Source organism: Oncorhynchus masou, unplaced genomic scaffold (genome assembly GCF_036934945.1).
Source record: "Oncorhynchus masou masou isolate Uvic2021 unplaced genomic scaffold, UVic_Omas_1.1 unplaced_scaffold_1360, whole genome shotgun sequence".
Lineage (NCBI taxonomy): Eukaryota > Metazoa > Chordata > Actinopteri > Salmoniformes > Salmonidae > Oncorhynchus > Oncorhynchus masou.
In genome coordinates, this window is record NW_027003499.1 from 14,261 (window position 1) to 26,578 (window position 12,318).

Consider the following 12,318-nt stretch of genomic DNA (forward strand, 5'->3'; position numbering starts at 1 on the left):
CAATATTATATACAGGGTCAGTTCAATACTATATACAGGGTCAGTTCAATACTATATACATACATATATATACAGGGTCAGTATCATACTATATACAGGGTCAGTTCAATACTATATACAGGGTCAGTTCAATACCATATTATATACAGGGTCAGTTATTATATACAGGGTCAGTTAAATATACTATATACAGGGTCAGTTCAATACCATATTATATACAGGGTCAGTTCAATACCATATTATATACAGGGTCAGTTCACTATATACCATACTATATACAGGGTCAGTTCAATACCATACTATATACAGGGTCAGTTCAATACCATATTATATACAGGGTCAGTTCAATACCATACTATATACAGGGTCAGTTTAATACCATACTATATACAGGGTCAGTTCAATACCATACTATATACAGGGTCAGTTCAGCACCATACTATATACAGGGTCAGTTCAATACCATACTATATACAGGGTCAGTTCAATCATATACAGGGTCAGTTCAATACTATATACAGGGTCAGTTCAATACTATATACAGGGTCAGTTCAATACCATACTATATACAGGGTCAGTTCAATACTATATATATACAGGGTCAGTTCAATACCATACTATATACAGGTTCAGTACCATACTATATACAGGGTCAGTTCAATATTATATACAGGGTCAGTTCAATACCATATTATATACAGGGTCAGTTCAATACCATACTATATACAGGGTCAGTTCAGTACCATACTATATACAGGGTCAGTTCTGTACCATACTATATACAGGGTCAGTTCAATACCATACTATATACAGGGTCAGTTCAATACCATACTATATACAGGGTCAGTTCAATACCATACTATATACAGGGGTTCAGCACCATACTATATACAGGGTCAGTTCAATACCATACTATATACAGGGTCAGTTCAATACCATATTATATACAGGGTCAGTTCAATACCATACTATATACAGGGTCAGTTCAATACCATACTATGTACAGGGTCAGTTCAGCACCATACTATATACAGGGTCAGTTCAGCACCATACTATATACAGGGTCAGTTTAGTTCCATACTATATACAGGGTCAGTTCAATACCATACTATATACAGGGTCAGTTCAATACCATACTATATACAGGGTCAGTTCAGCACCATACTATATACAGGGTCAGTTCAATACTATATACAGGGTCAGTTCAATACCATACTATATACAGGGTCAGTTCAATACCATACTATATACAGGGTCAGTTCAATACTATATACAGGGTCAGTTCAATACCATACTATATACAGGGTCAGTTCAATATTATATACAGGGTCAGTTCAATCATATTATATCAATACCATATTATATACAGGGTCAGTTCAATACCATACTATATACAGGGTCAGTTCAATACCATACTATATATACAGGGTCAGTTCAATACCATATTATATACAGGGTCAGTTCAATACCATACTATATACAGGGTCAGTTTAATACCATACTATATACAGGGTCAGTTCAATACCATACTATATACAGGGTCAGTTCAGCACCATACTATATACAGGGTCAGTTCAATACTATACTATATACAGGGTCAGTTCAATACCATATACAGGGTCAGTTCAATACTATATACAGGGTCAGTTCAATACTATATACAGGGTCAGTTCAATACCATACTATATACAGGTTCAGTACCATACTATATACAGGGTCAGTTCAATACCATACTATATACAGGTTCAGTACCATACTATATACAGGGTCAGTTCAATATTATATACAGGGTCAGTTCAATACCATATTATATACAGGGTCAGTTCAATACCATACTATATACAGGGTCAGTTCAGTACCATACTATATACAGGGTCAGTTCTGTACCATACTATATACAGGGTCAGTTCAATACCATACTATATACAGGGTCAGTTCAATACCATACTATATACAGGGTCAGTTCAATACCATACTATATACAGGGTCAGTTCAGCACCATACTATATACAGGGTCAGTTCAGCACCATACTATATACAGGGTCAGTTTAGCACCATACTATATACAGGGTCAGTTTAGTTCCATACTATATACAGGGTCAGTTCAATACCATACTATATACAGGGTCAGTTCAGCACCATACTATATACAGGGTCAGTTCAGCACCATACTATATACAGGGTCAGTTCATACTATATACAGGGTCAGTTCAATACCATACTATATACAGGGTCAGTTCAATACCATACTATATACAGGGTCAGTTCACCATACTATATACAGGGTCAGTTCAATACTATATACAGGGTCAGTTCAATACCATACTATATACAGGGTCAGTTCAATACCATACCATAGTTCAATATATACAGGGTCAGTTCAATACCATACTATATACAGGGTCAGTTCAGTTCACCATATTATATACAGGGTCAGTTCAGTACCATACTATATACAGGGTCAGTTCAGTACCATACTATATACAGGGTCAGTTCAATACCATAATATATACAGGGTCCAACCAGCCAGTCAAAATGCTCTCAATGGTACAGCTGTATAACTTTTTGAGGATTTGAGGGCCCATACCAAACTTTTCCAATCCCCCGAGGGGGAAGAGGCACTGTCACGCGTTCTTCATGACTGTATGTGTGTGTTTGGACGATTTTAAGTCTATAGTGCTTTGGACACCAAGGAACTTGAAGCTCTCGACCTGCTCAACTGCGGCCCCGTCGATGTGGATAGCGACGTGCTCCGATCTAGTTGTCGTGTCCAGCACAGCACAGAGACAGCCTTAGTTAAAGAGGTAAATGATCTTAGAGCCAACACAGATGCCAAACAGCTCTCTGTCCTTGTACTCTTAGATTTAAGTGCTGCATTTGACACTGTTGACCGTCATACTGGACAGACTGGAGATGTCACATCCTGACCTTAGTTCCTTTTTTATGTCTCTGTTTTAGGTTGGTCAGGGCGTGAGTTGGGGTGGGCACTCTATGTTTTGTGTTCTACGTTTTCCATTTCTATGTGTTTGGCCTGATATGATTCCCAATCAGAGGCAGCTGGCAATCATTGTCTCTGATTGAGAACCATATTTAGGCAGCCTGTTTTTCCCACTTGAGTTGTGGGTTGTTTTCTGTGTCTGTGTTTATCATACAGAACTGTTTCCCCACTATGGGTTGTGGGTAGTTGTTTTCTGTGTCGGTGTTTACCAACTCTCTTTGTTGTGGTCGGTCATTTCGTGATCTGTTTATTTTATTAAACATCATGAACACTTACGACGCTGCACCTTGGTCCTCACCTTCTTCCACCAATGACAACCGTTACAGGAGAGGTGGATTGGTCTCTCCAGTCCAGACCTATTTAACCGGTCGAGAGTTTTTTGCCAACCTTGGTGAACATAACTCAGAGAGAATGCATATCACGTGGCGTTCCACAAGGTTATATTTTGGGTCCGGTGCTGTTCAGTTTATATATGTTACCCCTTGGCAGTGTTATCAGAGAGCACAGGATTGATTTTCAATGCTACGCAGACGATACACAACTGTACATTTCTGTGTCAACAGAGTATTTTAGCTCCAAGGATAAATGATTAGACTATATTAGTGATTTAAATGCTTGGACGTTCTCCAGCTAAATCCAGACTAGACAGAGGTACTTATTGTTGGTGTCAAGGCACAGAGAGAGAGTCTCGTCGCACATTTTAATTCACGGGCAATAAAGGTAAACAACCTAGGTGTTATTTTAGATTCTGAAATAAATGTTGAATCACACACTAGGAATGTGACCAGAATCTAGCTTTTTACCACCTGTTTTTAAATCAATCCACAATTGTGCACCCTAATACATGTCAGACATGCTTTTCAGTTATGTAGCCAGTAGGTTCCCTTAGGTCCTCTGGCACTGGCTTTTAACTATCCCAAAGCCAACATGGAGAGACAGCCTTTAGTTATTATGCCCCCAGCCTCTGGAATAGCCTGCCAGGGAACCTGAGGGGGGCCTAAACTGTGGACGATATTTAAAACACATTTTTAGCTTTGCTTTTCCTCAGTCTGCTTTTTAGTTGTTCAGTTCTTGTAAATGTTTTATTTTTTATCTGATGTTTGTTGTCTAGTAGATATTTCAGCTGTTAGAACCACAAGCAGGAAAACATCTTAAAGGGAAAATCTGCGTTTGGTACATTTTTGGACTTCTAAATTAATGATATATACCCATTCATTCTTGAAGTAAATGCCTCAGGAGCTTAGTTCAACGTACCCCATTAGAACCCCATTTGAACCCAAAATACAAGCTAGTTTTACTCCATTGTTTGTAAACAATGTATTTGTTAAGAAACTCTGTATAGCCTCAACATGGCTACAACTCTAATTTCATGGATGGTCAGTCCTTGCATCCAAAGCTCACTTTATGAATTTGTGTGGTTTCATTTCTTCAGCTCAATCCCTCAGCTGTTTACCAAAGAAAGTGATGGGAGAACGTTTAGTTATTTGATTCCCAGATTGCCCCTTTAAGGATAATGGGATAGTGATGCTCATAGGGAAAGAGGGATCAGTGTTTGCGGAAATGTTTTTTTATTTGATTCCTTATTTCCGCTTTGTGTGTTTGATATTTGGGTTTGTGACAGTTTCTCACACCTGTTCCCGCTGCCTATCTACATCTTCAAGGAGGCCTTTGCTCATTCTAAAGATATGAAATGAATGTGACCTATAGTTCACTGGTGCTGAATAATAAGATCTGTGGAGGAAAACTATGGACTGTAAAATGTAAGGGACTTCCTGTGGGAAAACACAAGACATTAAAGAGCCTCTAGAAAGGTTTGAAAGCCTTGCTCTCCTTGGCTGTTCCTTTTAATGTACATTCAAATGGAGTGTGTTTGTCTGTGGTGAGATTCAAACACGTTACCACTAGATCATTACACTAGATGTTTATGTTATACTTCCACCTCGACCAACCACCCTCCTTTCAGTTTTGCCTTAAATAACCATCTGTCTTATGTGACCATATCAAACGTAACATATACTAATTTAAATGTTCTGTATTTACGTTTACTAAGTTACATCTAGTCTAGTCATGTAACCTAACATAAACATATCATACTATATAAAAGGAGTGGCACAGATTTAAGTAAACTATAATGTGTTTTGCTTGGGTTATAGACCTCTCTATGTCATGTGGTCTGCACATCAGCCAGGCTTGGAGTCCACAACCAAAACTTACCCCCACAGTTCACACCCATGTTATCTGATCTGAGCTCACTATGCAACAGTTGTGTGCAGCGATGCAGTTGAACAGGTTCTTGTTCCAAGGAATAGAAAGCAGGTAGTTTGATCACATCACAATAGTTTGATCACAGAACACTAGTACATTTATCAGACTGCAGTGCCTCAATAGGACTGATTCAACCAGGTAAATGGATCAGCTACTTGTCTTTTGAAATGTGTTCTACTATATTATCCATTGTTATTGTAGAAGTGATGCTTCAGTATTGCTTTGCTGGTTTCAAGTTATGTTAGTCTTTGTCTTTATGATGAATCTAATTGTCTTTTTCAGGGATGAAGGTGACTCAGCTAGACTGTCTGTGTGTGATTCTTCTATATCTCCTACACACAGCAGGCTCTGGTACAGTACAATACACATTTAATATCTCACTGCCTTCAATACCTCTGCGTGTGTGATTTAATATGATCTCATTGTGTCTTTAGTCACTATTGTGGTCTTAAGGGTTCTACACAGTCTAATCAAACAGAGCCGAATGAGGTCCTTTTGCTTCTCTGTCTACATAGTTCTACTACTATTGTCCGTCAGCTCCATTGTGTAAACTGTGGAGATCCCTTTAGGGTGCATGGCCAAAGGAGATTTCCTCTCCTGGTCTCCTTTCCTTCATCTTTCTGGTGTGTGTGTGATTAATATTATCTAATTGTGTCTTTAGTTGCTTGTGTAGTGTTAAGGTGCATAACCTAAGGTGGATTCCTCTCCTAGTCTCCTTTCCTTCCTCTGCACTGATGTAACAACTAAATGGTGAATCCAACTCTTCTGTAGGCCTCCACCCTATAGTACTACTATATATCCTACAGTGTATAGTACTACTATATATCCTACAGTGTCTAGTACTACTATATATACTACAGTGTATAGTACTACAGTGTATAGTACTACTATATATACTACAGTGTCTAGTACTACTATATATACACTACAGTGTATAGTACTACTATATATCCTACAGTGTATAGTACCACTATATATACTAGTGTCTAGTACTACTATATATACTACAGTGTCTAGTACTACTATATATACTACAGTGTCTAGTACTACTATATATACTACAGTGTCTAATACTACTATATATACTACAGTGTCCAGTACTACTATAAATACTACAGTGTCTAGTACTACTATAAATACTACAGTGTCTAGTACTACTATATACACTACAGTGTCTAGTACTACTATAAATACTACAGTGTCTAGTACTACTATATATACCACGGTGTCTAGTACTACTATATATACTACGGTGTCTAGTACTACTATATATACCACAGTGTCTAGTACTACTATATATACTACAGTGTCTAGTACTACTATATATACACTACAGTGTCTAGTACTACTATATATACTACAGTGTCTAGTACTACTATATATACTACAGTGTCTAGTGTCAGGACCCGGTTACGAACCTGGGTCTCCGGAGTGAGAAACAGTCACTTAACCAACTGAGCCACGAATAGTCAGCAGAACCCAGAAGATGAGGCAGACACAGCAGTACTTAAGACGGTGTATTTAATAAAGTAAAAAGGAGAAGTCCTTCAATACAAAAATGGCAAATCCAAAAGGTGGTAGGAATAGCACAAAAAAGCCTCAAGAGATACTCAAAAACAAAAACAGAATTCCACAAGAGCATCCACCGGAATCGACAAGAATACACAGAACACTAGGGCTGGGTGCTAACATACAAACACAGAGCACAGAACTGAGGGAAACTAAGGGTTTAGATACAATCAGGGGAAACGAGGCACAGGTGCAAATAATAATGGGGAACAAGGGAAAAAACATAAGGTCAAAAAGCACAATGGGGGCATCTAGTGACCAAAACCCGGAACAACCCTGGCCAAATCCTGACAGTCTAGTACTACTATATATACTACAGTGTCTAGTACTACTCTATATACTACAGTGTCTAGTACTACTATATATACCACAGTGTCTAGTACTACTATATATACTACAGTGTCTAGTACAACTATATATACTACTCTATATACTACAGTGTCTAGTACCACTATATATACCACAGTGTCTAGTACTACTATATATACTACAGTGTATTTCAGATCAGTGCAGATGAGAGAGGAAACCACTAAACTATTGAAACTGTTAATATGTCTTTTCTCTTCAGAGAAGTTTGAGGTTCTTGGTCCAACTGATCCCATTGTTGCTGTAGCTGGTGATGACATCATTCTGCCCTGTTACCTCAAACCCAACATCAGCGCTGAGGACATGACAGTGGACTGGCTGAACCTGGACTTCTTAGACGGTCGTGTTTTTCGTTACCAAAACCACAGAATCATACGAGAGGATCAGATTCTCTTCTATAGTGGAAGAACTTCACTGTTTCAAGAGGAACTGTGGAGGGGAAACACCTCTTTGAAACTGACCAGGGTACAAGGCACTGATGAGGGACATTACAAATGTTTTATTCAGTCAAAGAGCTGGTATGATGATTTCACTATTCAAGTCCTCGTTAAAGGTGAGGTTTATTTTCATGTTAATGTAATAATCTAACTACAGTACAATGACATCACCTCTTTCCTTCATATTACTGGATACAGTATGTGTCTATTTGTTCACAGCCTTTCACCAGGTAACATCCAGTCTCTCTGTGTGTCTGTAGCTGTAGGATCCAAGCCAGTGGTGTCCATTGTGGGACACAGAGAGGGAGGGATGGGTCTGCTGTGTGAAACAGAAGGCTGGCACCCTGAGCCTGAGCTGGTGTGGCTGGACAGTAAAGGAGTCCATCTCTCTGCTCGAACTCTTGAGATACGTAGAGACTTCAAGGGTTTCTACAGAGTCAAACAACATGTCATTGTCCAGGAGACTGACACCAACCACTTTACCTGCAGAGTCCAACAGAGCCAGATAAATGATAACATGGAGACAGAGATTCACCTCCCTAGTGAGTAACAACATAATATTATATATATTAATGTGTTAATGTCCAGTATGTGTTTTAACCAAAGGCTTTGAGACGACAATACAAAAGATTAGTGTTTATTATGACACAATCCACTGCTGTGTGGTAGTATTAGTACCCAACCCTGTTGTTGATGTGTGGTAGTATTAGTACCAAACCCTGTTGTTGATGTGTAATGATGTGTGTGGTAGTGTTAGTACCAAACCCTGTTGTTGATGTGTGGTAGTATTAGTACCAAACCCTGTTGTTGATGTGTGGTAGTATTTGTACCAAACCCTGTTGATGTGTAATGATGTGTGGTAGTATTAGTAGCAAACCATGTTGATGATGTGTAATGATGTGTGGTAGTATTAGTACCAAACCCTGTTGTTGATGTGTAATGATGTGTGGTAGTAGTAGTACCAAACCCTGTTGTTGATGTGTGTGGTAGTATTAGTACCAAACCCTGTTGTTGATGTGTGGTAGTATTGGTATCAGACCCTGTTGTTGATGTGTGGCAGTGTTAGTACAAAAACCTGTTGTTGATGTGTGATAGTACTAGTATCAAACCCTGTTGTTGATGTGTGGTAGTATTAGTAACAAACCCTGTTGTTGATGTGTAACGATGTGTGGTAGTATTAGTACCAAACCCTGTTGTTGATGTGTAATGATGTGTGGTAGTATTAGTACCCAACTCTGTTGTTGATGTGTAATAATGTGTGGTAGTATTAGTACTAAACCCTGTTGTTGATGTGTGATAGTACTAGTATCAAACCCTGTTGTTGATGTGTGGTAGTATTAGTAACAAACCCGGTTGTTGATGTGTAATGATGTGTGGTAGTATTAGTACCCAACTATGTTGTTGATGTGTAATAATGTGTGGTAGTATTAGTACTAAACCCTGTTGTTGATGTGTGATAGTACTAGTATCAAACCCTGTTGTTGATGTGTGGTAGTATTAGTAACAAACCCTGTTGTTGATGTGTAACGATGTGTGGTAGTATTAGTACCAAACCCTGTTGTTGAAGTGTAATGATGTGTGGTAGTATTTGTACTAAACACTGTTGTTGATGTGTAATGATGTGTGGTAGTATTAGTACCAAACCCTGTTGTTGATGTGTAATGATGTGTGTGGTAGTGTTAGTACCAAACCCTGTTGTTGATGTGTGGTAGTATTAGTACCAAACCCTGTTGTTAATGTGTGTGGTAGTATTAGTACCAAACCCTGTTGTTGATGTGTGGTAGTATTAGTATCAGACCCTGTTGTTGATGTGTGGCAGTGTTAGTACAAAACCCTGTTGTTGATGTGTAATTATGTGTGGTAGTAGTAGTACCAAACCCTGTTGTTGATGTGTGTGGTAGTATTAGTACCAAACCCTGTTAGTGATGTGTGGTAGTATTGGTATCAGACCCTGTTGTTGATGTGTGGCAGTGTTAGTACAAAAACCTGTTGTTGATGTGTGATAGTACTAGTATCAAACCCTGTTGTTGATGTGTGGTAGTATTAGTAACAAACCCTGTTGTTGATGTGTAACGATGTGTGGTAGTATTAGTACCAAACCCTGTTGTTGATGTGTAATGATGTGTGGTAGTATTAGTACCCAACTCTGTTGTTGATGTGTAATAATGTATGGTAGTATTAGTACCAAACCCTGTTGTTGATGTGTGATAGTACTAGTATCAAACCCTGTTGTTGATGTGTGGTAGTATTAGTAACAAACCCGGTTGTTGATGTGTAATGATGTGTGGTAGTATTAGTACCCAACTCTGTTGTTGATGTGTAATAATGTGTGGTAGTATTAGTACTAAACCCTGTTTTTGATGTGTGATAGTACTAGTATCAAACCCTGTTGTTGATGTGTGGTAGTATTAGTAACAAACCCTGTTGTTGATGTGTAACGATGTGTGGTAGTATTAGTACCAAACCCTGTTGTTGATGTGTAATGATGTGTGGTAGTATTTGTACTAAACACTGTTGTTGATGTGTAATGATGTGTGGTAGTATTAGTACCAAACCCTGTTGTTGATGTGTAATGATGTGTGTGGTAGTGTTAGTACCAAACCCTGTTGTTGATGTGTGGTAGTATTTGTACCAAACCCTGTTGATGTGTAATGATGTGTGTTAGTAGTAGTACCAAACCCTGTTGTTGATGTGTGTGGTAGTATTAGTACCAAACCCTGTTGTTGATGTGTGGCAGTGTTAGTACAAAACCCTGTTGTTGATGTGTGATAGTACTAGTATAAAACCCTGTTGTTGATGTGTGGAAGTATTAGTAACAAACCCTGTTGTTGATGTGTAACGATGGGTGGTAGTATTAGTACCAAACCCTGGTGTTGATGTGTAGTGATGTGTGGTAGTATTAGTACCCAGGTAGTATTAGTACCCAACTCTGTTGTTGATGTGTAATAATGTGTGGTAGTATTAGTACTAAACCCTGTTGTTGATGTGTGGTAGTACTAGTACCAAACCCTGTTGTTGATGTGTTTGGTAGAAGTAGTACCAAACCCTGTTGTTGATGTGTAATGATGTGTGGTAGTATTTGTACCAAACCCTGTTGTTGTGTAATGATGTGTGGTAGTATTAGTAGCAAACCATGTTGATGATGTGTAATGATGTGTGGTAGTATTTGTACCAAACACTGTTGTTGATGTGTAATGATGTGTGGTAGTATTAGTACCAAACCCTGTTGTTGATGTGTGGTAGTATTAGTACCAAACCCTGTTGTTGATGTGTGGCAGTATTAGTACCAAACCCTGTTGTTGATGTGTGGTAGTATTAGTACCAAACCCTGTTGTTGATGTGTGGCAGTATTAGTACCAAACCCTGTTGTTGATGTGTAATGATGCGTGGTAGTATTAGTACCAAACCCTGCTGTTGATGTGTGATAGTACTAGTACCAAACCCTGTTGTTGATGTGTGGTAGTATTAGTATCAGACCCTGTTGTTGATGTGTGGCAGTATTAGTACCAAACCCTGTTGTTGATGTGTGGTAGTATTAGTACCCAGGTAGTATTAGTACCCAACTCTGTTGTTGATGTGTAATAATGTGTGGTAGTATTAGTACTAAACCCTGTTGTTGATGTGTGGTAGTACTAGTACCAAACCCTGTTGTTGATGTGTTTGGTAGAAGTAGTACCAAACCCTGTTGTTGATGTGTAATGATGTGTGGTAGTATTTGTACCAAACCCTGTTGTTGTGTAATGATGTGTGGTAGTATTAGTAGCAAACCATGTTGATGATGTGTAATGATGTGTGGTAGTATTTGTACCAAACACTGTTGTTGATGTGTAATGATGTGTGGTAGTATTAGTACCAAACCCTGTTGTTGATGTGTGGTAGTATTAGTACCAAACCCTGTTGTTGATGTGTGGCAGTATTAGTACCAAACCCTGTTGTTGATGTGTGGTAGTATTAGTACCAAACCCTGTTGTTGATGTGTGGCAGTATTAGTACCAAACCCTGTTGTTGATGTGTAATGATGTTGTGGTAGTATTAGTACCAAACCCTGCTGTTGATGTGTGATAGTACTAGTACCAAACCCTGTTGTTGATGTGTGGTAGTATTAGTATCAGACCCTGTTGTTGATGTGTGGCAGTATTAGTACCAAACCCTGTTGTTGATGTGTGGTAGTATTAGTACCAAACCCTGTTGTTGATGTGTGGCAGTATTAGTACCAAACCCTGTTGTTGATGTGTAATGATGCGTGGTAGTATTAGTACCAAACCCTGCTGTTGATGTGTGATAGTACTAGTACCAAACCCTGTTGTTGATGTGTGGTAGTATTAGTATCAGACCCTGTTGTTGATGTGTGGCAGTATTAGTACAAAACCCTGTTGTTGGTGTGTGATAGTACTAGTATCAAACCCTGTTGTTGATGTGTGGTAGTATTAGTAACAAACCCTGTTGTTGATGTGTAATGATGTGTGGTAGTATTAGTACCAAACCCTGTTGTTGATGTGTAATGATGTGTGGTAGTATTAGTACCAAACCCTGGTGTTGATGTGTAATGATGTGTGGTAATATTAGTACCCAACTCTGTTGTTGATGTGTGGTAGTACTAGTACCAAACCCTGTTGTTGATGTGTTTGGTAGAAGTAGTACCAAACCCTGTTGTTGATGTGTAATTGTTACAGACACAGTTAT

At 38.7% G+C, this 12,318-nt stretch overlaps 1 protein-coding gene across 2 annotated transcripts in view; it reads left to right on the top strand.

Moving 5' to 3' along the window:
- The first annotated feature begins 5,254 nt into the window (after positions 1-5,254).
- The window catches only part of LOC135530516 (butyrophilin subfamily 2 member A1-like), a 47,518-nt gene continuing 40,454 nt past the window's right edge, over positions 5,255-12,318 (top strand). The window contains exons 1-4 of one of the 2 annotated variants that reach the window (XM_064958824.1): positions 5,255-5,401; positions 5,546-5,614; positions 7,401-7,751; positions 7,896-8,177. In XM_064958824.1, coding sequence (XP_064814896.1) covers positions 5,548-5,614; positions 7,401-7,751; positions 7,896-8,177 — 700 coding nt within the window. In that variant the 5' untranslated portion in view covers positions 5,255-5,401; positions 5,546-5,547. The remainder of the gene's footprint in view (positions 5,402-5,545; positions 5,615-7,400; positions 7,752-7,895; positions 8,178-12,318) is intronic. The other variant, XM_064958823.1, reaches the window with a different exon arrangement.